The sequence below is a fragment of the Passer domesticus genome, chromosome 2, assembly GCF_036417665.1.
Source record: "Passer domesticus isolate bPasDom1 chromosome 2, bPasDom1.hap1, whole genome shotgun sequence".
Taxonomy (NCBI): Eukaryota; Metazoa; Chordata; class Aves; order Passeriformes; family Passeridae; genus Passer; species Passer domesticus.
In genome coordinates, this window is record NC_087475.1 from 86,749,610 (window position 1) to 86,776,994 (window position 27,385).

Consider the following 27,385-nt stretch of genomic DNA (forward strand, 5'->3'; position numbering starts at 1 on the left):
TGATAAATGGCTGGAAGGCACCAGTTAGGAATGCTGACAGTGTTTGCACAGCACATGGTGTTTAATTTAGGAGTGGTTCTTGACTTGCAGAGTCTCTTAAACAGAGACTGCCAATTTAATATGCTAAAGAAATAAATACTTTATAAATACTTTTGTGGATAGTACTGTTTTCTAAACTGATGCATAGTCACAAAATCACAGAGTGGTTTAGGCTGGAAGGGACTTTAAAGATCTCCTAGTTCCAAACCCCCCTGCCATGGGCAGGGATGTAACCTACTGTATCAGTTTCATCAAGGCCCCTTCCAACCCAACCTTGAACACTTTCAGGGGTGGGGCAGCCATAACTTCTCTGGGCAGCCTGTGCCAGTGCCTCATCACTCTCTGAGTAAATGCATGTATCAGCACAGAGATGTTCCAGCTCATGTTATATAAATATTTATAAATTTTATAAATCTTTACGCAATTTTATAAATATTTTTATGCAATTGTCAAAAAGAACATATTTATTCCCCGCAAAATCACTGTCAAGTTATTCTTCTTTGATAAAACCAAATTTTTAAGCACTAATATGATTATTCTTATGTTTCATATTGTGGTTGCTCATCCAAGGCCCAGGTACAGGCTAATTCTTTCAGGAAAGAACAGGGAAAGGATGGTCCCTGCCTGAAAGAGCTTACAGGCTTGGAAACACCCCTTTAACACCAAATAAAAACTGTAAGTAGAGGAACCAGACCAGTATGTTCATCACACTGAAGAACCAGCTATGGTTGGTGTAGCAGTAGAAGAGAGTTGTAGACTCTCTGAGCTGCCAACTATTTATTTTGCTAAAGTGGTAAGGATTTCTGTTGTGGAATTGAGTGCCATTAGCCACCCTTGATTCTGATTTGGGGAAATCTCTCAAACAAGCAAGGTAAACTCATCTACTGCCCTTCACCCTGCCCGAGTGAAAAGCTTGTGTGAGCAGAGAGGTGATGGTCCACCCATCTTTCCAGTTCTGCAGCTGCAGAAGGAAAGGCTGCCACCTCCAGCACTGAAGACATGGTGGATGCGAACTCTGTCAGCTATATTCAGGATATTATCTGAAACATCTACATAAGCCAGCCCAAAGAATGGAATCTGCAGCCCTTAGAGGTCCAGAACATGCAAATCTTCCAGGTCTCCCTGTTTTCCAGTAAGCATTAATCTTGTAAAATTTATTGCAAGTCATAAAACCTGGGGTCCCAAGCAGACCTCACTGGTGCATCCAACACTACCAATTCTGCTGGTCTGGTAAAGGGAAAATTCAAGCATTTCTATTCAAAGCAGCAGAGAAAACTCAGACAAAGGTTATCATTGAGGATCTCTGGGGATACTTAAGAGAACCAAAAAGCAAAATGTAAGATGAGTTCAATGATAGGTTTACCCAAATGCACAAAGCATTCAAGAGTCTGGGCCCAGCTTTGATGGAACCTTTCATGAGGACAGGCTTCAAGCGAAGTGAATCAATCTAAATTCTATCTGTTTTTCCCTCTGTGCCTCAAGCTCCTGTTCAGATCAATGCTGTCTTCTGAGAGGATACAGATCCAGCAAAACTCCCTGGGGTATTCAAAAGCAACAAAGCTGCTGTCCATGAGCACAATGCAGATTTTGTGCAAATTATTTCTGTATATACCATGCTGTCAATTTTCATAATGAACATCTCCCGCAGGAAGATTTTTGGGAAGTGCTGTATTTGTCTGAGCTTTTTCTTTTGATTGCTGGCAAAGGGGAGCATCTTGAAACAAAAGAAAGTGAGGCAAGGTTGGCGAGGGGATAACATCTTTTATTAGACCAACTGAAACTTGAAAAAAAAATGGAAAAAGAAAAACCCAAGCAAGCTGAAGCAGAATCTGACAGACATGGGAATGCCTCGTGTGCCCTAAAACATGGATAGTTTTATCCATCTGTGTCAGCTGATCTAATAAAAGATATTGTCTCTCATTACAAACATTAAGTTACATCTGTGAACAATCATGTCCATGGTAATTTTGCCACCAGAATGAAACAGAGACACAGAAGTGATGAGTGCCCTGAAGACAAATTTAGAAGCAACAGTGCACTTAGAATCACCTGGAATGAAATAAAGGAGACCCTGAAGGGCTGTGCTCTGGTTCTTGAGAGGTTATTTAGGCTAGTTCTGATGTAATGTTCTGTGTTTAATAAATTAACACAGACAAAGAATCATCATAGAATCACAGAATGGCTTGGATTGGGAAGGAACCCCAAAGATTATGTAGTTCCAACCTCCACTCCCCTCCCCCACCCCACCCCTGACCCCATCATCATAAGTAGGGACACCTTCCATTAGAACAGGTTGCTCAAAGCCCCATTTAACCAGGCCTTTAACATTTCCAGGAACGGGGCATCCATAGCTTTCTCAATCTGTGCCAGTGTCTCATCACTCTCACAGTAAAGAATGTCTTCCCTATATCTAAATCTAAATCTCTCCTCTTTTATCTTCAAGCTGTTCCCCCTTGTCCTGTCATGATGTGCTCAGGCAAAAATTCACTCTCCTTTTTTTATAAAGTCCCTTTAAGTACGTTCAAGTTCACCTTCACTACATCCTTGTGAGTGTTTTGATTTTGTGATAGTCTTACAACTACTAAATCTGTGGTGCTGTCCACATTCTATATTTGGTGGATACAGGATATTAGAAAACAATGTCATGCAAAGATAATAATCAAATATTTATGGCCAATTGAAAAGAAGAGTTTGTGCTCAAGCAGAGATTCAGGTTTGGTTTTATTTACCTTGCACAAATTACTCAGTGCCCAGAGATTGTGTGGGTGAGGAAAAAATGCCACCACCTTGGACAGATTGTAGACACGCTGTAGATCTGTCATCAGTGTGAGTGAAAAATGGGATCAGTGAAATTGTTTGGGATAGACAGTGCTTTGAAGCAGCAGTGCATGGAAGCCAAAAAGCTGTGAAAATGTTTACTAGTTTTGATACAAGCAGTTGTCAAGGAGAGGTGGACACACAGGCACACCTCACGGGGCTCGTTGGAGGTGCCTCCCTTGGAAGAGATTATTCAGCCCTCAGTCACCACTCAGATAGCAGCACATGAGTTGTGTGCTGGCAGCCAGCCCCAGTCCACCCTGCACCTTGCTGGCTGCCAGAAAACTAATGAGCAAATACTTCCGCTTTCAGGCTGTCCCCTCCCTCTCCCTACACCTGCAGCTAGAACCAGGACTCTGCCTGGGACAAACTGGAACCTCCGTGGCAGCAGCTGGGCTGGGAGTGGGGGAAAGCTGACCCAACGAAGAAAGACCGAGTGAAAGAGGATTGGAGCACAGCTGGGAGCCATCCTGTGTGTGGGGTAGGACACCAGCACTGAGCAGCAGGTTTTCCCAAACAGCTGAGTCCTCAGCTCCTGGGGAAAATGAGTATTTCGTCGGAGCACAAGCCCCTTGGGAAGCAAGTCACCGGCAGCCTGCATATGGTGAGTAAGGTATGTCCTCAAGGGCACAATTCCCTTATGCGGGATCAAAGCACCCCTGTTGGGCTACATTTGAGTGGGTTTTTTCCCCCCCATATGCTAATCTGAAGACACCAGGCCTCACCAAATATATCCCTAAGAAGAAGATTCTAGTTAAAAACTAGACTGACTCTGGCCTGTTTGCACCTGTTGTGTTACAGGAGGGCCAGGTCTCTCACAGGCATGCAAGATGTGACAACAGCAAATAACCAGAGTTGTTCTTCTCCTTTGGCAAGAAATGGAATTCAATTAATATGAACTCTAATTGGTTAATTGGTCAGTTCCCTACATAAAAGCCTGTTGTAGGTTTTGGGGTTTTCAACAAGTCTTATGAGTCTCCAATGATGCCAAAGCTGCCCTGTGTTGTTGACATGCAGGATCATCAGGTGGGAGCAGTAGTTTTTCTAGCTATAAGGAAAAATAATGGCAGCCTCAGACAAGCAGCATGTTACTAGGTGGAAATCAGTGATGAGATTATTTATTTTTACTCTTCTCTGCCCTCAGTCTATTGCTAACCAGTTTGTCTTCTTGGCTAAAGCTGAACAATCTCTTCTCCAGACCTCTCTGTATTAAGAAAACCCAAACTTCCTACCTTGCACTTTTGTTGCAAAATGCTTCCCTATGGAAATAACTGTTTTACAGATATGTAAACTGGGGCACAAAAAGATGGAATGACTTTCCTGAGCATCACCTTGCTGGCTAATTACAGAACTAGCAATCAGCTGGTGCCAGTACTTCCAGTCCACAGGGAACCACTTTGATGCCAGGCTAAAACCATTAATCAAGATGCAAGAACATGAAGCTGGGCTAGTGTATTAAGGAATAACATGTTATCCATTTGTATTAGTGACAAACAGCACAAAACATCTGACCTGCCATCTGAAAAAGGAGCAAAGGCTCAAAAGCTTGAGACTCTCCTGTCATATGGTTCCTAGTGAGGAGCGCTGTGAATAGCTCTTGGACTAATAGCAAATCTCCTAGGGAGAGACTTGACTACAGAAACAGCTTTGGGCTGTGTTTTTCAGTAGGTCGAAATCACAAGATAGTCTCAGACAGAATAGTGCTTGTCATCTTGACCCAAGTGCAAATGATTGCTCCTGAAATGAAACTACCCACACTAGTGCAAAGCAATATTCCAGCAGGGTCTTTGTCCTGAATCTCCTGTTGCTTCCCTGGTTTGCTTAGGGCGTGAACAAATTTCTGCTAAATCTGATAATCTGCTCCTGTTTAAAGGGAAGGTCTCCCATTGCACCAGGCTGTCTGTTCCCAGTCCCAACCTTTTGTCAGCTCTGTGCACATTAAATCTTCTGTCAGCCAATCCAGCTCACTAAGAAGAAAGAGGAGCAGAGCTGGAATGAGGTGAGCAAGAGAGCACATAGAGAGGTACAAGAACAGGACAGGGAGAGGGCACAGGAGCCCCTCCTTCTCTTGGTGTGCGCTGTGAAATCAGCTCGCGTCACCCCGTGGGTCTGTACCCATGTGATCCAGCTAAGCACTTAGGTACACGCTTCACCTGAGGCATGTGACCAGCAGCACTGAGGTAGTTCCTTTCATGATCAGAGCCAAGAAAGTGCAGGTGAGCTCCTGGAAAATAGGGTTGTGTATTGACTTACGCCTTCCCAATGGCAGGTGTGGCCCTGGTATTACAGTAGTGCTGGCAGGAGGAAAAGAACTTTCTTTCTTTCTTTCTTTCTTTCTTTCTTTCTTTCTTTCTTTCTTTCTTTCTTTCTTTCTTTCTTTCTTTCTTTCTTTCTTTCTTTCTTTCTTTCTTTCTTTCTTTCTTTCTTTCTTTCTTTCTTTCTTTCTTTCTTTCTTTCTTTCTTCCTTCCTTCCTTCCTTCCTTCCTTCCTTCCTTCCTTCCTTCCTTCCTTCCTTCCTTCCTTCCTTCCTTCCTTCCTTCCTTCCTTCCTTCTCTTCTCTTCTCTTCTCTTCTCTTCTCTTCTCTTCTCTTCTCTTCTCTTCTCTTCTCTTCTCTTCTCTTCTCTTCTCTTCTCTTCTCATCTGCTGAGTACTACATAAAATGACTAGGTGCAAAGGGAAGCTAGTAAAATTTTTCAGAACTGAACATACAGGAAGGTCAATTTAAAAAGTCCATCTTTCCAGGTATTCAGGTCTTCTTCAATTCTCACAATGGTGTTAATACAGAGGGTTAAAAAAATGTAAGCAAGCACACAATCTTTACATTTTTCCATTTTAAGCCCAAGTCAGTTGCATGAATTATTTCCTTTACTTCCTAACTAAAGCCATCATACATTTTAGGTGCTTTGCTAAACAGCTTCTGTCCTGCACCTCTGACATGATGGATTTTTGTTTCTTACTTCAGTGTTTGCAGCTGAACCTCCAGATGAGTGGAAGCCAATTCCACCTATTTATAAAGTTTAAAGAGCTTTAGTTTCTCCTTTGAAGAGGAAAGAACAGTTCAGATGATAAAAATGAAATAGCACAGCTTTGGGCTCTATCTTTGTTCCTCTGCACATGGGGTGGGTGAGAGCTCACGTACTGCTCTTGCTGTAGGTGGCCCACAGGGACAATTCTTGTGAGCAGCTTAGGAGATCAGTGTTGGATCCTGTAGTCACTCTCAGCTTTCCTGGGCAGGGTGCTTTTTTTCCCTCTTCCCACCAGGAAAATGACACTTTCCTACATCCCAAAGATGAGGTGAGGACTTAGGCATGTAGAAATGTCCAAGTCTCTGCTGCTCTGGTGGTGAGAGCTGTATAAGCATCCTGATCCTGCTTTTTGCAAAAAATCAGGTGGAAGTTCCTATCTGAAACCCACAAAATGAGAACTCATACCGCTCTTCACACCATGATTCTATCCTCCAACCACAGTCATCTATCTTTTCCTTGGCACTTCCATGTTGATGACCTCAGACTGATAATGCACATGGCTTTTTGTCCCTTTATTTTTTCAGTTGTCACCAATTGTGGAGTTAAATGTTGGCGGGGAGATGTACACAACAACGCTGAGCACCTTGAAGAAACACCCTGGCTCCAAGCTGGCAGAGATGTTCACCGGCCAGCCCAAACTCAGGACTGACTCTGAAGGGAGGTTCTTCATTGACAGGCCAGGCACCTACTTCAAATACATCCTGGAGTACCTGCGCAGTAACCAAGTGCCCACCCAGTGCATCCAGGACGTCTACAAGGAGGCATTGTTCTATGACATAGAGCCTTTGATCAAGCAGCTTGAGGACTCCCCACAGATCTTTGGGGAACTCGTGGCGAGGAGGCAGTTCCTGGCTCGTGTGCCCAACTACAGTGAGAACATTGAGTTGATGATCCGCATCGCGAGGGCGGAAGCGGTCGCATCCCGACAGTCCAGTGTCATCGTATGTGTGGTCAGAACCGAGGAGGACGCAGCCAGGTGTCAGGATGCCTTGAACAGTTTGGACATGGATAAAAAATCCGTGGTGAAGTTTGGCCCCTGGAAGGCTGTGCCAAGTATTTCTGATCTGCTGGACTGCATTCAAATGGATGTTGAAGCCAAAGGGTATAAAATATCCTTTCAGCCCCATGTTGCTGAAAAAGGTTTTCGCTTCAAATCGCATGACTTCTTCTACAAGTTCCTGTTCACCTGGTGGTAGCAAAGTGTCACCATTGATAGGGAACATCAGAAAGCAATCGCTGGAACAAATTAACCTGGACTGTGCAGACTAAACAATGAGCTACCACAGGGACAAGAAGAAACACACAGGCCAATGAAAGGATCTCCTTTGGCTGTTTTCTATATCAAAGAGCACTTACGATCCACTTTACTTGGGGTTTAGGGGATAACTTTTTAGGAGTTTTAAAAGGCTCCAGAAAAAGGAGGAATTTTACTCTTCAGTGTTGCTTACTATTCATTCAGTTCAAAGAGATGGATCTGTGAATTGAGCCAACCTCACTCAACCTAAGGGAAAGGAATAATCCCAAATATGTCTCGTGGACATGTAGAGTTGTTTTCTCAGTGCAAATGGAAACGGGTCACATATGTGGAAATCCTGAATGAAACAGTGATAGTATCACATACCAAATTAAATTTGGATTCTAAATGGAAAGGCAAAAGCTGTTTATCTCCTGCCTTTCTACACTAGAATCTGGGTAAAAAGGAAGGATTCACTGTCCTATGACCGCTTCTTATTCCTCCAGCAGGCAGCCTACTCTCTAGTCAATGTATGTATTACCATTATTTATTATTTATTCTGAAGGAAAGACAGACAACCTCAGCTACGGTCCAGGATCAACAAAAGGCAAAAATACCATCACTGATGTGATGAGTTTTTAATTTAAGGACACACACTCCTCTTTCAGACCACACAATCTTAATCTTTTTCTTATGACATTCATTATTATGATGATGCTATTTCTAACTGCATAAGCTCCTGGAAGAATTGGGAAAACCTGCCATGATTTGGTGGGAAGGAAGTGGTACTGAAGCAATAGCCTGCAAATTCTCTTTTATCGAACACAAGTTGCATTCTACAAGGTGTTTTAAAAAAATCTTAGCATTTGAAAGTTTATTTTTATACTGGAAATGGCTTGGGTTTAATAGCTCTGAGAATCATAATGGCTGATTTGATAAAGACCATATTTCCTTTACTTCTCAGAAGACGGATTTCTTCCAGTCAAGGACAATAACCATAGAATCATAGGATGGTCCCTGGGATTTCAAATAAATAAATTTCAAACCTTTTTTGAATGATGCAGAAGTGCTTTATTTACTGACATTTTCCCTCTCAAGATCCCCGAATTCTAAAGACCTGAACTTTTGTCTTTAGGGTAACAGATTGGAACCACTCCTAATTAAGCTGTGTTTCAGATGTGCTTATCCTAGCATGGACCTCCCCCCAGTGACAGCCATGAGTCACTCCAGCAGCTGCAGGGCAGCTCTGCTGAAGGTGTGACGGGACTCTGAGTTCTCCCACATTTATAACTTTGTTAAGAATGGACACAGTCAGTGTCTGAGAGGACAAAAAGGTTTAGGAAATAGGCTCTTATGATCATAACCGAGTGGTTGGTGGTGCTCATCCTGGAAGAGGAGAGATTGAGGAGGCCTCCCAGCAGACAAAAGGCTGCTTTAAAGAGATCTGTTTCACTGTGTACATATTAAGGGTGGGGAAACTGGCTTAAGTCACAACAACAGAGATGAAAATTAGATATTAGGAGAAAAAAATCTCAGTAGAGAATAGTTAAAGCCTCACACCAACCAATCTCCTAAATCTATAGAACTGCTGCCATGAGAAACTTTAATTGGCACACACTCGAATCCTGTGTTCAGTTTGGGGCCCCTCACTCCAAGAAGGACATTGAGGCCCCGGAGTGTCCTGGAGAAGGGCAGTGGAGCTGAGGAAGGGTGTGGAGTACAACTCCCATGAGGAGTGGCAGAGGGAGCTGGGGGTGCTCAGCCTGGAGAAAAGGAGGCTCAGGGGAACCTTATTGCTCCCTACAACTGCCTGAGAGGAGGGTGCAGCCAGGCGAGGGGCAGGACAAGAGAAATGGCCTCAGGTTGTGCCAGGAAAATCATCAGGAAAAATGTATTCACTGAAAGGCTGCTCAGACATTGGAACAGGCTGCCCAAGGAATTGGTCGAGTCACCATCCCTGGAAGTGCTCAAAAAATGCATGGATGTGGCACTTGGGGACCGAGTTTAGTGGTGGGCTTGGCAGTGATGGGTTAATGGTTGAACTCAATGATTTTAGAAATTTTTTGTGACGTTAATGATTCTACGATTCTGATGGAAATAAATTTTCTAATTATTTTAAATTAATTATTTTAATTAATCATAAGCAGTATATTATTTATTAGCATTGCATTAGTCTTAAGTCACTTTTAGCCAGCATGTAGATAAGTTTCTTTACACAAACTGTTATTGTTAAGAGTTTGATGGCGAAAATTGAAACTTTTAAGTTTTGCTAAACTAGCCCTGATATGCTTTGATGGCCAAAACCTGCAAGAGAGAGAGATGTGTATTTCTGTAAGTGGGCAAAAAAAAAACCAAAAAAAAACAACAGAATTTATAGACTACAAGGCCATTTTGCAGAAACCAGAAGATAACAAGAGACTAACAAAGACTCTTCAGTATGTGCTGCAAAACTCCCTACCTGGAAAAAGATAACAAAAAGACTGAGAAATGGGGACTGATTAACGTGAGAGGCAAGAATAAATAACCAATAGAGGACAGAATACTAATTAATTAAAAGAATAATATAATTTAGAACCAATTAACAGCCATTTCTTTGCTTGCTGAAAAAGCAGAAATAGGTGGGAAAATCGGCTTAAAATCGAATACTAGTGAAACCTGGGCGCACTTTACAGGGAAACAGCGCGGGGCAGACGCCCTGGGCCGGGGCGGGCCCAGCCGCGGCCGCCATGTTGGGCCCGCGTCCCCATGGCAACGGGAGGCCGCCGGACCATCGAGTGCGGCCTCCGGGCGGAAAGAGCGGCCGCGCCCCGGGCCCCTCCCCACGCAGCTCTATGGCTCCTCTTCCGGGTTGCGCGGCGGCGTCATGGCGGCGCACCTGAAGAAGCGGGTGTATGAGGAGTTCACCAAGGTGGTCCAGGTAACACGTCCGCCCTGGGCCAGGATGGACGGCTCCGAGCTCTGCCGTGTGGCGGGAGCTGCCGGCGGGCGAGGCGGGGCTGTGGGGAAGCCCACCGGGCCAGCCGGGCACCGAGCCTGGGAGCGCCGCCCGCTCGCCAGGCGTCGGGGCTGGGGCGGCCCTTCAGGGGTTGGGGAGGAGCGGGACGGGTCGGCCCCGAGTTTAAGAAGGGTGGAGCTGGCGGAGAGGAGAGGTCTTAGGGAAGATGTTCCCCTTAGGGTGGGCAGGGAGAGAGGTTGCGGAGTCTCCCTCATGGGAGATACTCAAAAAGTGTCTGGGCGCGGACCTGTGCGGTGTGCTGTGGGATGACCCTGCTTGAGAGGGAGGTTGGACGAGATGACCCACTGTGGTCCCTTCCAACCAGACCCGTTGTGTTGATTCTTTGACCTGAATACGGCCGGGACAGCTGCGGGGAAAAGGAAGCATTCCCCAGCCCGCCACTGGGGAAGGAACTAGAGGGAATTTCTGGGCTGCTGCAGGCCGGTGGGAGTGGGAGAAATCGTGTTTGCCCTGGATTAGTTGTTTGGTGTTGGAAGCAGCAGGATTTAGCCCAGCCTGGGGTGGGGAGAGGCCGTGTTTTGAGGGGACAGGGATTACCTGGGCGGGACAACAACAGCCACAGCGGTCTGAGGATGGGTTTCTTCCTCAGGCAGATGAAGGAGGGGCTAGTGACTGCCGTGGGCATGGGAGGTTCCTTAGGCCTCGCCGTGTTCAGCCTGGGAAGGAGTGGGCTGGATCTGCTGTTTCTGAGCCGTGTCCCTATGCCCACAGCAGCAGCATGAGGACCTGTCCACTAAGAAGCTGCGGCTCACCAAGCCCAGCAAGTCAGCAGCGCTCCACGTGGACCTGTGCAAAGCCACCTCGCCTGCAGATGCCTTGCAGTACCTGCTCCAGTTTGCCAGGAAGCCCGTGGAAGTGGAGAGCGTGGAAGGGGTTGTCAGGATCCTGCTGGAGCATTATTACAAGGTGGTGAAGCTGGGAGCCAAACGTGCTTGCTCCCTCTGCTCCTGTTTGCTTGGTGTGGGATGTTGAACAGGGGTCACAGGCTCCTGTGTTGCTGACTCAGTTGCCAGCAGCCTGGGCTGAGAGTGAGCAGCTGTAGCCCTTGGCCCAAGTGATTTCTGATCGTGTTACTTGGTTCCTGTGCTGATGGTTTCAGCAGCCTGTGACAAGTTGTCCCTGCACGTGGCCTGTGTGGAAGTTAACTTGGCGAGGGACAAAAGACCTGTCAGGTTTTCCAGGGATCCCAGCTGTCTGGAACTGTTTCAGCTTTATCTAACACTTTCCTGAGTGATGTGTCCTTACCTTATTCTTAATTTTCTCTAGCAGTGGAGAAACCTTTTAGCTGTTGCTTATGTGGTAAAAACCAGCACTTTTAAAATCACAGAATCATGAAATGGTTTGGGTTGGAAGGGACATTTAAGATTATCCACTTCTGACCCCTCTGCTAGGGCAGGGACACCTTCTGTTAGACCAGGGTACCCAAAGTTCCATCCAGCCTGGCCTTGAACACTTCCAGGCATGAGGCTGCTTCCCTGGGCAGCATCTCACCACCCTCTCAGTAAAGAATTTCTTCCTAATGTCAAATCTATGAAAAAAACTGTCAGGGATCAGTCTCTTCTCCAATTAGCAAGCAGTAGAACAAGGAAATGGTCTCAAGCTGCTCCAAGGAGTTTTAGATTGGACATTTGGAAAACTTTCCACGCTGAAAAGATTATCAAGCACTGGAACAGGCTGCCCAGGGCAGTGGTTGAGTCACTGTCCCTGAAGGTATTTCAAAGATGGGTAGATGTGGCACTTGGGGACATTGCTTAGTGGTAGACTTGTCAGTGCAGGGTGAAGGGTTGGACTTGATTTTAGAGGTCTTTTCCAACATAAATTATTCTCTGGTTCTATGAAATACAGAGTTCCTGGTCAAATAACACAGATTATTTGTGCTTGGAGTTTGTTTTGTAGCTTTTATTAGAAGAGAGGCTCATGAACCTGCAGACAAGATCACACTGGCAAGAGCACAGCCAGTTGCAGAATCCAGCTTTTAAAATACTGCTTTCAAAACTATCGTAGCTGACTTTGCTTTACTTACAGACAAAATTTTCTTAGCACTCCATAACACCCTTTCCCTGATCATTCAAAAACCTGTCCCTGAAAGCTGTAACTGCAGTGGAAGTTATGTGATGATTTATTTGTTTTGTTTAAGATGATCCTGTAGCCTCCTGCTCCTTCATCCCTATATATTTTGGTAGGGCAGTTCCCATACAGTCCTGATGATGGTATCCATTGTTCAAACACGTAACTTCAACTCTAAAATAAAAAATGCTTCTCAGTTCAATTGAGAAAGGGACTGCTGCCTTGGGTGTCACATTTGTCACTTGGAGGCTGTGTGTGGCACTGAAGTCTCTCTTGAACACTTGACAGATATAACACTTGTAACTGTAGAAGTTCTTGTTGAAATATGGGATATTTGTTGCTGTAATATTTCTGCAACTCTGAATGTTGCACAGATGCTTGGCAGGATCCATGTATGGCATACAGATGACTTTTTGCCTTTCTACTGTGCATTGGATATCCTTGGTAATACAATGAAAGAGGGGCCTTCCAGTTATGACCAGAAGTCTTGTGTGCATCAGTCTGTAGAAGCCTCACATCTTTAAAATGCATAAATTTTGAAATTAATTTTAAAGGAATATTAATTGATGGGACTTAACTTATGTAATTATCACCTCTGACAGCATTTGCTGTTTTTAAATGAGTAGATGTATGTAGGTAATATATGCTGTTCTCTTTTTTTTTCTTTAACCTTGCTGTATTGGGGATTTTTTGGGGTGTTGTTTCCTTCCAGGAGAATGATGCCTCTGTAAGACTGAAGATTGCATCCTTGCTGGGGTTGTTGTCAAAGACTGCAGGATTTTCCCCAGACTGCATTATGGATGATGCCATTAACACCCTTCAGAATGAGAGTAAGCCTCACTTTGATGTGGTGCTTGAGGTCAAGGTGGAATCATGCTGTCAAAGCATTTGGGACAGTGGCAAGGCCTTACATCTCAGGTGTATGATTGGGAATTGCTGCTTAGAGTATTTATTTTCTGGTTTTGTGAATGATGACAGATAACACCAGTTCTGAGGGGGAGAAGAGTGTTCCTCTGACCTGTCTGCTCTATATTTTTATTCTAAAGGAGTGCAAAATTTGCTTTTGCGTCTCCATCTGAGAGTTATTGCTTCTGAGGTTCTCTGTTCTACAGGACAGTTTTGCTTAAAATGGAAATGTGTTTGAAGAGGAGTTTTTTTGTATTATGCCAGAGGCCAGCTCATCAAGCTATATCAACAGGAGTGTAGCCAGCAGGTCTAGGGAGGGTATTATACCCTTTTACTCAGCACTGGTCAGGCCACATCTGGAATACCTTATCCAGTTTTGGGTTCCCCAGTGCCAGGTTAGTGCTGGTAAGGTTGGGCAGCCACTGAGGTGGTAGAGGACTGGAGTATGTGGTGTCCAAGGCTCAGCTGAGGGAGCTGGGCTGGTTCAGGCCTTGAAAAGTTTCAGGATGGCCTTTCAATGTGGATCAGTGTGTGATCCTGTGGCTGGTAAGAGTTCAGCAAAATAATGCATAGCCTTTCACTCTTCTGTTTTGCAGAGTCTCACCAAGTCCTTGCTCAGCTGCTGGACACCCTGTTAGTGATTGGCACAAAACTCCCAGAGAATCCATCTGTCAGGATGAGGCTGGTGGAGGTAGCCTGCAAGGTAAGGAGGCCTCTCTGGGCCGGGAAACTTTTGTCACTGCCACAAGAAAAAAAGATAGTCAGTATTTTAATTATTTTCATTTTTCTCAACAAACTGTTACAATACTAACATTAATAACTTCTAGGAAACAGCACTATGTTTCAAAGGACTGAAAGAACCATAAGAATCCAGTTACATCTGCTTGTCTCTTGTTCCCCAGCATCTGACAGATTCTTCTCATGGTGTAAGGAATAAGTGTCTTCAGCTAATTGGCTGTCTTGGCCCTGTGGAAAAAGGCATTGCAAAAGAGGCTGAAAGCCAGGCGGCCAAAGATGTCCAGAAGATAATAGGAGATCATTTTAATGATCAGGACCCTCGAGTTAGGACTGCAGCTATAAAAGCCATGGTAAGTGTAGCTGGTATTGTGGAAGAAATGGTTTGGGGTTGTATCAGGATGCTGAGAGAGGGCTGCAAACTAACACAAAGAGGTTTGTTTTAGAGATTATTTTAATTAACTTAGTAAAAGCCTGTTCAGTGTATCAAAATTACCTGAAAAAATAAGCTAGATCTTGAAATATTAGAGTAATATGAGATCTCAGGGGGCATTTGAGTGATTCATAACTTCTGTTTCAGGTATAGCTGAAGAAGCTTTTCAACTTGTTCATTCTTTTGTGTGTGTGGGTTCTTTCTTTTAGTGACAAATTTATTTCTTGATTTAGTGTTGGTTTCCAGAATAAACCACTAGTGCTCCAAAATGCAGTAGGTATCTGCTTATGATAGGAAACCTGTGTGATAAGTCCAGAAGGAATTTTGTTTGTTTTAAATCAAACCTTTATGTTTTGCTTTATGGTTACATTCATTAGCATTCTCTAACTGTTCATGAGATATACTTTATACTGGTGGTTTTTTTGTGTGTGTGTGGGGACCCTTCTGACGTTTTTAGCTTTGCAGAAATGCAAGCAAAGACCATGCATTTCAAAATAATGCTTTAATGTGAGTTGCCTGCGAGTGTATGGGGATACAGAAGTTTCTCTGTTGCCCCTAAAGTTGATAATAATGTTCCATCTAATGTGATAGTCAACAAGGATCTTTGAATTAATGTTACTAAACTCCAGAGAAAGAAGGAGGATGCATTTGAGATCAGATTGCACTTGAATCTCTCTGAAATCTCCCTCTCCTGGACATTGTACTTACTCATCCTTCTAAAAAGAAACAATGTAGGACACTTTGCTGTCCCTGTGGTTCAGTAACATAAAGATTGCCAATGTTTTCATGCCATGTAAATGCTACTTTTGGATCCATGTTTCAGGAATGTTAATAAAGGAATTAATTATCTGTTTAAATTATGGTTGAATATGGCTAACACTAAAAATTATTTGAAGGTTGGGAGAATGAACAGGCAGTGTATTTGTGTAAATTGTTTTTCTGTAATCTAAGTATGAATGACTGTGAAGCTAAAAAATTGTACTGAAGTCAAGAATATTATTTAAGATACTTACTGTCAAGGTAATGCAGTATTTTAATTATAGCAGCTCAAACAGAAAAACTTGAGAAAAGTTAGTCTATGTCCCTTAACATGTACTTACACTTTCTTGCATTGTTTTGATATTTTCCCCTGTAGCTACAGCTTCATGAAAGAGGACTAAAGTTACAGCAAGCTATTTATAGTCAGGTAAAACCTTGCATTTGTTTTGTACTTGTCTGCATGTCTTTCTCTTTGAGTTCTCTGGCAGTGTGTTGTGTGAGGAGGAGGGTACTGAGCAGAGGAGGAGTATTTCACACTTAGGTTGAAGATATTCCTTGTTGTTGTATAACAGTGGAAATAAAAGGTTATTTTGCATTCATTGTGCTTAAATGCACTAAAGCACTTGCTTTGTTATATATTATTTGGGGAGGTGATCATGGGAAGGGCAAGGCATGATGAAGTCATTCCTGTCATCTGGCAATCATAGTCTGGAAGTCTTAAACCTTTGTTCATTGGAGAGTATTCATGAAGCTTGTATTTGTTATATCAGTAAAGCTGTGCAGCTGCAGCCTGTATCAAATCAGTCCTATTGCAGACTCACATTTCATCCTTCTTGCATAGTACAGGCAATTCTGGAGTTTATAACATGTGCCTGATTGACTTCATTAGATCTAGCCTGCCTGATCAAACTTGGAAAGCAGGGACGACTGGATTCATTTTGATTTTTAATCTGTCCTAACTGTCTTGTGGTAAGGATGCTGCTGACATTGTGGGAAGTGAGTGACAGCTCAGGTGGAGATGTTTCAGGTGTAAATGTTCTTTCAGGCCTGCAAGCTGTTGGCAGATGATTACGAGCAAGTGCGCAGTGCTGCAGTTCAGCTGATTTGGGTCCTCAGCCAGCTTTACCCTGAAAGGTACGTCCTGCATGCACTGTCCTCAAAGTACTGGTCAAGTACTCATCCTAATCCTGAGAGTTTTGTGCCAGTAGGTCTGAGGAGGAGCTGTTAGCAAACTGATGTGTGCAAATGGCTGATGCCTGATGAGAATGCGCTGATGCAGTGAAGTTTTGGTTCCTGGTATTTGTTGAACATTGATAGGAAATCAGCATGGTTGTTTCTTATTGATGCCATCCAGTATGGAATACAATTAACAAACTGATTTCTCTATGTCAGCATCGTCCCGATTCCTTCTTCTAATGAAGAAATTCGCTTGGTTGATGATGCCTTTGGAAAAATTTGCCATATGGTTAGTGATGGTTCCTGGGTTGTAAGAGTACAAGCTGCAAAGTTATTGGTAAGTTGCATTATTTTCTTCTCTAGCAGAGAATAGTTTCTCTTAAGTTACTTGACTTTTCATATATGTTTGAAAAAAAAAAAAAGAATGGGAGGATGTTTAAAACTGTATAAGTAAATTTCTCCCAAAATTCTGAGGTGAAAGAAATGAGGGAGGTTGAGGAAACCCAACAGTTTTTCAGCTCAACTGTACTGTGATTCTTCCCTTAAGAGTAGATGGTTGAACATTAAAGAAAAAAACAAATCCCTGTGATAATTTCCTGCCTGTACTTCTCTACCACAGGACATGTGAACCAACTGAACTCAAGGAAAGCCACATTAACCTCAGTGGGAAAATAAGATGTTGTGATTCTTTTCACTTTTTTAGACTCTGATGTACAATAGTGTCAGGTATTACATAAAGCTGTTGGAATGAGTGGATAAGATTGGATGCCCTTTTGGGATAAGTCAGGAAATTACATGACGCAATTTAGAATAATCCTGTTTCTTCCATTTGATTTTTTTTTCATTAGGGTTCTATGCAACAAGTTAGCTCCCATTTCTTGGAGCAGACCCTTGACAAGAAGCTCATGTCAGATCTGAGGGTATGTAAGTGTTTGGGTTTGTTTTCCTGTGTACAGGTACTAAAATCACACAAGAGGTATGTTAATATGGAGTGTGCTTGTTCACCTTGTCCTTGCCTGAGGGCTGCTGAGAGTTAATTGATGATGACAGGTTTTGTTTTAGATTAAAGTCAATTAAGCAATTGCTAATTTTAGATTTAATTAACCAAGTATGTAAGAAACAGTTCTAGGCTATTCAAGTTTTGCAACAACTGAGAGCTAAATGTTTATGGTGTTGTGTTTTGGCTGAAAGCTTTACCTATTGTGTATGGAAAGGTTGCATCCTAGATCTAGGAGCAAGCTCTTGGAAACATCCTGCAACATCTGATGAAAAAACATCAACATTTCAAGAAACATGAGTAGCTAAAGGTCTACTCAGCCCTGTGAGCAAAACTTTTCAGTAATGTTCCTTCTTTAAGGAACATGCTCAAGGTTATGTTAATTTTTTTTCTGTCTACAAAAGAAAAAAAAAGAGTTGCTGGTTTTTGTGTGCTGCTTTGTAAAGGCTGTTAAATAAAGTGCTGCACTGCTTTATTTAGAGTGTGTGGGAAAAGGAGGCAGACTAGCAAGCACACTGAATGAATATCCCATTTTACACATTGCTGAACTCTGGATAGTATTGATAGCATTAAGGTATTTAATTGCAGTTTTACAAGTTGAACTGCAAAGTGATAGCATTTTGCAGATCACTTACTGCCTTCTTAACTAGATGGGCCCAGTTTGGCTGTTCTTACAATGTCTAAGAATATGTTCATTAAAATGTATTTGTTATTATCCTTTCCCTACATCAAAACTACAGAGAGTTATTGGCAGTTAGAAATAGCCATAGAAGAGTAGGTGCTGTTTGCTTCTCTTAGCACTTGCATGTGTGTCAATGTCTAAGCCTCCAGCTATGTCTGTTTTCAGATCTAGTTTAATATTTTGTTCAATCACCTTTTGAAGTTTACATGGTTGTAACTGCAATGCTTTTTTGGACAGAGGAAGCGCACTGCACATGAACGAGCCAAAGAGCTCTACAGCTCTGGGGAGTTTTCAAGTGGCAGAAAGTGGGGAGATGATGCTCCCAAAGAGGAGATCGATACTGGTGCTGTGAACTTGATTGAATCAGGAGCTTGTGGGGCTTTTGTTCATGGCCTAGAAGATGAGATGTATGGTAAGTGTTAACTAGCCACAGAACAGCTAAAGGGAGGAGATCTGTGTTGGCTGATGAGCATCGTTGTGATCTCTGATATTGCAGTTGTTTCAAAGGTGCTGTAGTGTTGCGCAGAATTTTGGGCAGAAGTGTTCAGTTGGATAGCAAAAGCAAATAGCTTCCTATAAATGGTAAAGATTTAGTAACATATATGGTAATAAGTGCCTTGGTTCTGGTCTGCAGAAACACATTGGGATTATTTTTTGTTGTTGACTTTAATTTAATGTGGACATAAATTGGCAGAGTAAGTTACTGCTGTTCAAAATCGGTATTTTGTCAGCAGGAAGGAAATTCATAGAGTCATTTAGGTTGGAAGATACCTCTAAGACCATAAATTCCAAATGTTAACCCAACACTACCAAGTCCACTACTAAACCATGTTCCTAAGTGCCACATCCTGATGATTTCTGAACACTTCCAAGGGTGGCGATTCCTCCACTTCCCTGTGTAGTCTGTACCAGTGATTGACAACCCGAATGTTTTCCATCTAAACCTCTCCTGATACAGTGTGAGGATGGTATTTGCATAAACCATGAGAATTCCAAGCTCTGAATGTCATTTTTGAATTTGCCTTTAATGCTGCTGGAAGGATGAGGTTAAGTTAAAACATGCAAAACCACCATAACAAAAATATTGTAGATTGGGTTGTAAAAGTGGGTTTATTGCTTCATGGGTTCTGCAAGTTAATGCACGTTTTCCCAGTAACTAAACTCTCCCTGAAGCTTGAAAGTGCACCTTCTTTTTTTCCTGACTAACAATAAAAAATATTTCACTTGTTCAACCCCTTGGCCCAATGAAACATGTTCTCCAGTTTCTTGAGCCACAGTTCTTGTGTCAGTATGATGCTGTTGAGGAATGTGAATAAAATGAACAAATGTGAAATATACACAGATCTCTCTCTTCACTGCAGCATTTTTAAATACTGCTGAGCTCTCTCTGACTGGCAGTGCTGCTTCATGTCTTGAATTCCATGTTGTAACTTAAATCTGAATTAGTGTGTCAGCTTATGAGAGCAATATCAGCAAAATGTTTCTCTTTTCTTAATGCCATGGGGTCTTAATGACTATGGAGACTCAGAGCTGTGACAAAAGCTTCATTACTGAGCAAGCAGGGGTCTTGCTGTCTGTGCATTTTTGTACTTGATCAGAATCCTGAGCAGTCAGATGTCTTCTTTAAGAACAGTAGGCCTGAAAGCTCCACACAAGTTCAAGTAAATGTTTTCTAGATGAGCTAATTTGAGTCAAAACTAGAAGTATGTTTAAAACAACATTTGCAAGACATCAGATTAATTACTATTTTTCTGATCCTAGCACATAAATGTTAGGGAAGCTAATGAGGATGATTATAGGGAAGAGAATCTCATCTCAGCCTAACCTTGTTATATTTGGGTGTTCTTCAAATTCCTGCAATGTTTTACAGCATAAGTACACTCAGGATGCTTTCTGATGCTTTTTTTTCACTTTAATTCAAATAATTTTAATATTTAGGTGGTACCTTTTTCCTTTGTCTTGAGGAATCTGAAGTCAGCAGAAGACTTTCATTCTGTTAACTGCCAAAACATTGATTCTCTGGGGATTTTCAGCAATTCATAAAGTGCTGCATAGCAAGTTAAAACTGCAGGGAAAGCTCCAAGCAATTAAAACATCAGGAAGAATAAAACAACCACAGTTTAATTAACTAAATCAGTTTGCTTAAGATACCAGTGTTAATGCTATGCTTGCAAAACACACTGTGAAATATGCAGTATTTATTGATGGATTGGAGACCTGTTTTTCACCTGCAGGTCCTTTTTGCAGATGCTTGTGGCAGCAGCAGGGGCTGTATCAGAAGTGAGACTTGAAGATTTGCCTGTGAAGAGGTCCCCAGTGGGTCCTTGCTTAGGCTCTGTTGCCCTCAGCGTTTCCTTAGCATGTCCTGTCCTTAGCCCAGCCCTTGAAGAGTTCAAGAGCTCACTGTTGGGTGAATGTCCTTTCAAACCAGACAGTTTTAGTTAATTTACAGTGAATTCCCTGCTTCTCTTTTAACAGAGGTTCGAATTGCTGCGGTGGAAGCCCTGTGTATGTTGGCTCAGTCCTCGCCTTCTTTTGCGGAGAAATGCCTGGATTTTCTGGTTGACATGTTTAATGATGAAATTGAGGAGGTCAGATTGCAGTCAATACACACAATGAGAAAAATTTCCAACAACATCACGCTGCGGGAGGACCAGCTGGATACTGTGTTGGCTGTCTTGGAGGTAAGAAATTCTTGAGGAGGGCAAGAATTGCTTTCCTGCTTACTTTGGGATGTTTAATTATGTACTGCTAATCAGTCCCTTCCTCTGAGAGCAAACCCACCCTTTTTTTGGGTTTTTTGACTCTTTGAACTCTGTCAAAGGTTCCTAAAATCTGGTAGCTTATAAGTGCCAGGACAGCAGAATACTTCTGAAATAGAAAAATTTTAGATGAAAACTCTTCCTTTGATCACTGTGCTGTTGCCTCCATGTGTTTCCTTCTGTCTTGTGTTGAGGTCCAGCACTCCATGCACTTCATGTTGCATGCAGCTTCATTTTGTTTCTGTGTCCTTGACTCAGCTGCTTTGGCTACACCTTTGCTCACCAAGCAGAGCTGGCTGTGGGCCTGAAATCTTTTTTCTTTTGAGAGTGTTTGTCAGTGTGCTCTGCCATGTAATTTTGAGTTTCCCCAACCAGCATCCTCCTAGTTGGTGTTCAGCCAGGATTCAGGGAATAGCACTAGTCATCTGCTCTTCCTGGTTGATGAGGTGGATCCAGGAATAGATTTTGGCTGTATGAATGGTACTGTGTCAAACTGTCCTCTCAGACCTGATTTAGTTGCTGAGCTATAGCCCCTGAGGCTTTTTTTTAAATCTACTGCTTGTGGTAAGCAAGTTCCTGCTTCTTTTGGGAAGTGCCTTGGGAGGTGCTGCAAATCGACTGTTTCAGTCTCTTCACCTTTTATTTCCTTAACCCAGGGCAGCAGTTCCTGCTCTCAGTTGTGCCTCAGGAAGTAGCAAACTAATTAAACCTATTTTATCAGTCTGTAGCAAATGCTGGAGAGTATGATCTGACTTTGCAAATGCAGCAATGAACTTTAGGTGCCTCACATTTTTGTCATTGCTTACATTTGTTTAAGCTGGGAACCTGTGCATTGAGGTATGAGAATGTCCTGGTTAGGCTGGGCTCTTCTGTCCTCACTTACCATGTATGATAAACCCTACATGTATTGTGGTTTATATTATCATAATTATCATCAGGCATTGGGATAGCTTCAGTGTAGAATTATTAACATTTTAATGGATTTATCTGATTCTGAAAGTTGCTTGGTGCTTTTCTATAAAATCCATCTTCCAGTACAAAAATAAAGGCTGTGGAAAAATACCATTAACTTTGGTGCCTAAATTGGTTTCAGCAGCATAAATATGGAACATCATGGTGTTGAGGATAACTTCTGTTTTCACCCCACTGCTTTCACTTTATCAGAACAATTGTAACCAGGTACTCCTTGCTTTTCTGACCAGACTTTGGAATTTGCTTTCCCTGTTGTTCTTGATCTCAGTTTCTGTTGAGTTTGCTCATCTCTGTCCCTTCATGGTCTTCTGCCTTGCTTGTCTCTGTACCACATTTCTGGTGGGTTTTATTAGTGGTCTGGAGTATTTTATGTCTGTGGTCATTCCAGTCCTCAGAGTTTGTCTTCTCTGTGGTCCTAGTCTGTCTTTGACCAACAAAAGCCCTTTGATCATTCAAGTGTGTTGGCTGTCATTTAAGAGCCTTTACAAGAGGATTGCTCTTTCTTCTTTTGTGTACGACAGTGATGAATGAGCTGTTGATACTTAGCAAATTATAATTTAGAAAAGGTAAAATCCACCATTGGAAAGCATCTAGTTTTTGTATCCTATCAAATTTTCATGATGTGTCCTGCAGCACCAGGCAAATGCTGATAGCAAGGAACATGGTGATACGTGGATATGGAATGTCAAGGTTGTTTTTGGCAGAAGGAATGTAATTAATTCAGCTGAATATTCTAGTCTGTCGAGCCACTGACATGTCCTCAGTGCTTGCTCAGACCCTCTGGAAGTGGCGACTGGCTGAAAGCCTGTGGAATTGAGCTCCCTGGGTTGAAAACGATAAAAGGCTGCTGTGAAAATGCTAAAAAAAATCTTTGGTGATTGTTTTACTGAGTTGCCCAACACCTTCCTTTTCTGTTACTGCAAAGATACATCACCCAAACCAAGTAGTGATTTTTGGTCTGCTTGAGCACGTCAGCAGTGAAGCAGTTCCCATTTATTCCAGTAAAGGAAGCACATTGGAGGATGAGACCAGGAGTCTCTGCAGCACTTGCCCGGTCTGTCACTTCATCTGTGCTTAGCTCTGGTGACTAGAAGCAGGCACTGCTGTTCACAGACCTCTTTAATTAACTCAGCCAAGGAACAGAGGCTGCCACCTTTAAAGTAAATGTGTGTGCAGGCATGTTTTGCTCAGCAGTGTCTGGGTTGGCTTTTGATTTTAGGATTCTTCAAGGGACATTCGGGAAGCACTTCATGAACTGTTGTGTTGCACCAATGTTTCAACTAAAGAAGGCATCCATCTTGCACTGGTGGAGCTGCTGAAAAACCTGACCAAGTATCCCACAGACAGAGAATCCATATGGAAGTGAGTGTATTCAGTGTCCCTGTGTGTCTACTTACTTTCCTCTTCTTTTTATTAAGTGATGTGCTAGGAAATACGGAGCTTGCTAAGGAGGTAACAGGTATTGCAGTGTTATTATTACAGTCCTGTTACTCTGTAAATATGTACTTCTTCATGACTGGTGTGGAAACTCTGTGTTGTTCTTGCTTGTCAATACTTGCACTGGGAATCCAGATCTGATGACTGCTCCTGGAAGTGTCCGCCTATTCCAGGCACTCAGTGCATTCACAGGAAAGATGAATTCCATTTGAAACCTCATCTCTTCTATGCAAGTGTTTTTGCTCACTTGACATTGTGTTAAATAGTAATATTTACCAGCAGTTGGCTGTATCAGTTGTGATACGTGAATTAGCCATGTGGCATTATGCTGTCAGAGGAAATTTTCTGCCTAAGTAAAAAGAAGGAACTTTGGCATCAGGTTAATGGTTGTTTAATGGAAGCAATAAAGGGAATGATGCTCCACACACATGGTTTGAGATGGAATTCTTAGATATTACTGGAAACACTTATTTTAGCCTGCTTTGACTTCCATGTACTTTTACATTGGTTTTGGAGTTTGTGGATTTTGAGGTTTTACCTTCTGTCTTCCCTGTTTCTGAAAAAAAAAAAAATGCACTCATTCATTAGTCTGTAGTATAAAAGCTTCCTGGATTGTATAACTCCAAGTGCTAACTATTTTGTAGACACTTTAAATTTAAAAAAAAAAAATTACTGCTCGTCCTTTCAGTTTTCTCAGATCCTATAAAATATTAATGCAAATGGTCAGTTGTAAAGAAAACAGCAAGCTTGGACAGCAGGATTTTCTTGCTGACTGTCCAAAAGTGTTGCTGCAATATGAAGTGGTAATACTTTAGAATGTTGTGTTTTGAAATGTGCCTGTTTGCTAACATATATTTCAACCTGTCTATTTCCAGATGCTTGAAGTTCCTGGGAAGCAGGCATCCCACTTTGGTGCTTCCATTAGTCCCAGAGCTGCTGAGCACACATCCGTTCTTTGACACCCCGGAACCAGACATGGATGACCCAGCCTGTATCTTTATTCATGAAGCCAGTTGATAATTTTGACTGCAGTAGATTTTATTAATGATTTTCTGACTCTCACATTTCTTCAGCCATTTCTCCCTGTAGCAGACAAACAATCCTGTGCCTCTTTCTGAATCCCTTTGCACTTAGTTTGTTACTCAGCAAGTGATGGAAAAACTGTTGGCTGGAACCATCTTCATAAATATCAGTGAATTATAATTGGTCTTCTTTTTATGCTGTGATGAATAATCAAGCAATTTATCAAGGTTTAGGCTTTGCAGATGAGCCTTTTGATGTCAAAACATTTGTCTAGTTTGCATTAATTTTGAGGATGCTTTAGCTTTTAAATAACAAGAATGTTTTTTCATGTCTGTTTTCTTTTTAGGTAAAACTTTTACTGTGTTCACTTCTGTGCAGTTTATAAATCAGCACCAGCTCTAAGTTCAGTAGTGCCTTAATCCCTACAATGCTTTGAATTTTTCATCTTTCTGAAATAATTCAATGTCAGAAATCCTTATATTGTTAGCTCTTCCAGTGTTTTAGAATACAAACAATTATTGATACACTATTCTCCTCAACAAGAGGAGATGCCTTGGAAATGCATTTTTCCATTGTTATTCCCCTTGCTTCCCTTCTGTGTGATGGCAGAACATAATGTTATTTCTGATTCATGCTGAGACACGTTGGACTGGAACCTTCCTCTAGAAGCTGTTCCTTATTTTTCTCTCCAGTCACAGGCCATCAACCAGAAATTCTATACAGATTAAATTAATGCCTTGTGAGAATTGAAATGAGTTGGAATCAGGTGGAGAGAAATGAATCTGTAATTACATGGTTTAGTAATAATTTGAGTAAAGTTGTCCTGTGAATAGAGAATTAAAAGAACATTGCAGGGGGAAGAATGCTGTTCTTTAAATCAGTGCACCTTCCTGCCAGGAACCAGAGAATATTATGTTAGAGAATGTTTTGGATGTAACTTGCCACTACATTTTACAGAGGCATATTATGTGAAGATAGGCATGTGAGCCAGAAGCTGGGGTAAACCTGAATAGTATGTTTCCAGTGTAAACTGATACTTAAAAACATGGTTTTGTTTGCTTCAAAGCACTCTAGGAAATTTGAATCAGAGCTTATGCTTAGGATCAGCCCTGTTGCAGGTGTCAGCCTTTGGGCTAATTTCTAAAGCCTTTGGCTGCTCTCTCTTTCTGCAGGTCTCAGACTGTGAAAATGTGTTTTCCATTTCAGAATTATCTTTCCATATTAGATTCTTTGTGTTGCTTAAAGTCTCTGCAGAGTGATGTTTTTCAGGGAATCTTAGGTAATGCAGTAATTTTCAAGGACTTGGCAGTAAATGTATAATTTTGGATGCTGTGAGGGCACCAAAAAACTTGAGCAACCTGGTCTAGTGGGCAGTGTCCCTGCCCATGGCAGGGTGGGGTTGGAACTAGTGGTCTTCAAGGTCCATTCCAACCAAACCACTCTGTGATTCTGTGGTGCTTACTGGTGAGCACAGTGTAAGCTGTGAGGAAGAGTGAAACTCCACCTAATGCGCATGTCCTGTGTTTGGGATCCCTGGCTCCTTTCCTTTGTGTTGCCTCTGAGCCATCCGATGTTGGCAGTAACATCCTTTTTCCAGTATGGCTCACCCTGTAATGTTTGCACTTTGGACTTGGTTTTCATTTGCTCAGACAGCTGTTTCTTCACGTTTTGCTCAGTATTTTCTGACTGTAAAGAACTTCCTGGACAAATCCTGGCCAAAGAAAGGGTTGTTGATGACTTGTTTTAATTTCCCATCCCCAAGAAGCTCTTCTTGCTGTTTTTCATTTTTCTTTAACAATCCATTTGCAATAGACATTGCTGTTCTGGTTCTGATTTTTAATGCTGCTAAAAGTTGCCCAACAATGCCTGCCCTGTTCTCTGACCATACATTCAGACATTACGCGTATCTTCGGGACAGTCTCTCTCACCTGGTCCCTCCATTAAGGGTAAGTTGAACTAAGTTCGGTTTGGACTTTGACACCTGTTAGAAATATTGCCAGTCTCTGCCATGTCTGTCTGTGTGTAACACTTAGATTCTAAAAGTTATTAATTAATATTAATATTGATATTAATTAATATCAATATTAAGATTAATAATTAATATTGATATTAATATTAATATTGAAATGTTCATTAAGGCAGGAGAGATAAATGTTAAATTGCTACAACATGGAATTTGTGATATGTTGGGGAGTATAGTAACATCATTGCTCTCAAGTGAGAATAGAACATGGTTTGCTGGTTGGGTAAGAATACTGGGAGGGCAGTATTCCTGGGAGTTTTCCATAGCTCTGACTGTGTGTGGGAAAGGCCTTTGTAGATCTTCCAACATTTCACTTGTGTCCTACCAGAACAGTTTATTCATGGGTGAAATATGTTCCATTCTGCTTTGCAACATGCATTTCCTGCATGGAAGTATGGGTGGGATTGAAGTTGGCTGTAAGTCTTATCATAGCTCATAAAATGGGTGGTGGTTTGTGCAGTATTGGACTTCTCTTGGCTTCACTGTGTCAAATGTAAGATGAGGAAGATGTTTACCTCAAAGGGATGTTGAAGTTTAACCTGAGGATCTCTGGTGCAACAAGTGGATTGTAAAGTGGGGAGGATTGACTAACAAAGATGCAGATTTGAAAGGCTTGGTATAAATTTTGTATTTGAGAAATGAATTGGAGTTCTCAGTTTCTTGCTAAAATACATGTCAGCATTTTGTGGTGTTATTCCTTGTGTTAGACTTTGCTCTTATTTTTTTTTGTTCATGTGTGTTCCCTCTCGCTTAGTTGCCGGGTAGAAAGCTGGTGTCCTCTGCTGTTTCTCCCAGTATTACCCCACATGAAGATCCTTCCCAGCAGTTCCTGCATCAGAGCCTGGAGAGGGTTTACAACTTTCAGCACCTCGACCCACGGGGCATACAGGAGCTGCTGGAATTTACCATCCGGTAAGGCCTCAAGCTGCCCTTTCACGGAAAGATGTGTTAGGGTGCTCAGTTACTCTGATGTGGGTGCTTTGCTTCTGAATATGAGTGTTGTAATTTGCTGGCCAGCGCTTAACTTGAGCCTTCCTTTTAGAGACTGTTGTGACAAAAGAGTGTTCATGACCTGTTTTCAAATCAAATGGATGGTCTCAGGTGTGGCACAGCCCCCCAGAATAACCAGTGGGCATTTTGGGCTGGGAGGAATCTTTTCAGCCCATGGTAAGAGTCTTTTTGGACTGTTCACTTATGCTAAAATACACTCTGTTTTTATGGTTTATGGGTGACAGCCTTGTGTCTCATTCTCAGTTTTGTGTCCTTGTAATTTTGATCAT

At 42.2% G+C, this 27,385-nt stretch overlaps 2 protein-coding genes across 6 annotated transcripts in view; both read left to right on the forward strand.

Annotated features, from left to right (window-relative positions):
* The first annotated feature begins 2,995 nt into the window (after positions 1 to 2,995).
* Positions 2,996 to 8,173, forward strand: KCTD14 (potassium channel tetramerization domain containing 14). Of its 3 annotated transcripts, none has more exons than XM_064409742.1 (2): positions 2,996 to 3,469; positions 6,408 to 8,173. In XM_064409742.1, exons 1-2 carry the CDS (start codon positions 3,401 to 3,403, stop codon positions 7,077 to 7,079), a joined length of 741 nt encoding a protein of 246 aa, XP_064265812.1. In that variant the 5' UTR covers positions 2,996 to 3,400; the 3' UTR covers positions 7,080 to 8,173. The 3 variants fall into 3 exon arrangements, with proteins under 3 accessions (XP_064265812.1, XP_064265813.1, XP_064265814.1); XM_064409743.1 differs by having other exon boundaries at positions 2,997 to 3,460; XM_064409744.1 differs by lacking the exon at positions 2,996 to 3,469 and adding an exon at positions 4,994 to 5,072.
* Positions 8,174 to 9,930: 1,757 nt separating this feature from the next.
* Positions 9,931 to 27,385, forward strand: part of INTS4 (integrator complex subunit 4) — a 32,484-nt gene continuing 15,029 nt past the window's right edge. Inside the window, exons 1-15 of one of the 3 annotated variants that reach the window (XM_064409750.1) lie at positions 9,931 to 10,034; positions 10,845 to 11,039; positions 12,913 to 13,030; positions 13,703 to 13,809; positions 14,009 to 14,194; positions 15,410 to 15,460; positions 16,079 to 16,167; positions 16,426 to 16,546; positions 17,058 to 17,129; positions 18,126 to 18,300; positions 20,367 to 20,572; positions 22,842 to 22,984; positions 23,935 to 24,050; positions 25,895 to 26,028; positions 26,860 to 27,017. In XM_064409750.1, the coding sequence (XP_064265820.1) occupies positions 9,981 to 10,034; positions 10,845 to 11,039; positions 12,913 to 13,030; positions 13,703 to 13,809; positions 14,009 to 14,194; positions 15,410 to 15,460; positions 16,079 to 16,167; positions 16,426 to 16,546; positions 17,058 to 17,129; positions 18,126 to 18,300; positions 20,367 to 20,572; positions 22,842 to 22,984; positions 23,935 to 24,050; positions 25,895 to 26,028; positions 26,860 to 27,017 (1,925 nt within the window). In that variant the 5' untranslated portion in view covers positions 9,931 to 9,980. Of the gene's footprint in view, positions 10,035 to 10,363; positions 10,400 to 10,844; positions 11,040 to 12,912; positions 13,031 to 13,702; positions 13,810 to 14,008; positions 14,195 to 15,409; positions 15,461 to 16,078; positions 16,168 to 16,425; positions 16,547 to 17,057; positions 17,130 to 18,125; positions 18,301 to 20,366; positions 20,573 to 22,841; positions 22,985 to 23,934; positions 24,051 to 25,894; positions 26,029 to 26,859; positions 27,018 to 27,385 lie in introns of those variants that run through there. The other 2 variants (XM_064409751.1, XM_064409752.1) reach the window with 2 other exon arrangements.

What these genes read in the sequence shown, in the direction of transcription:
- KCTD14 (XM_064409742.1), top strand. Translation starts at nt 3,401, where the DNA reads ATGAGTATTTCGTCGGAGCACAAGCCCCTTGGGAAGCAAGTCACCGGC. An exon ending in GCCTGCATATGGTGAGTAAG is followed by an intron (nt 3,470 to 6,407) that starts GTATGTCCTCAA and finishes TTATTTTTTCAG; the next exon opens with TTGTCACCAATTGTGGAGTT.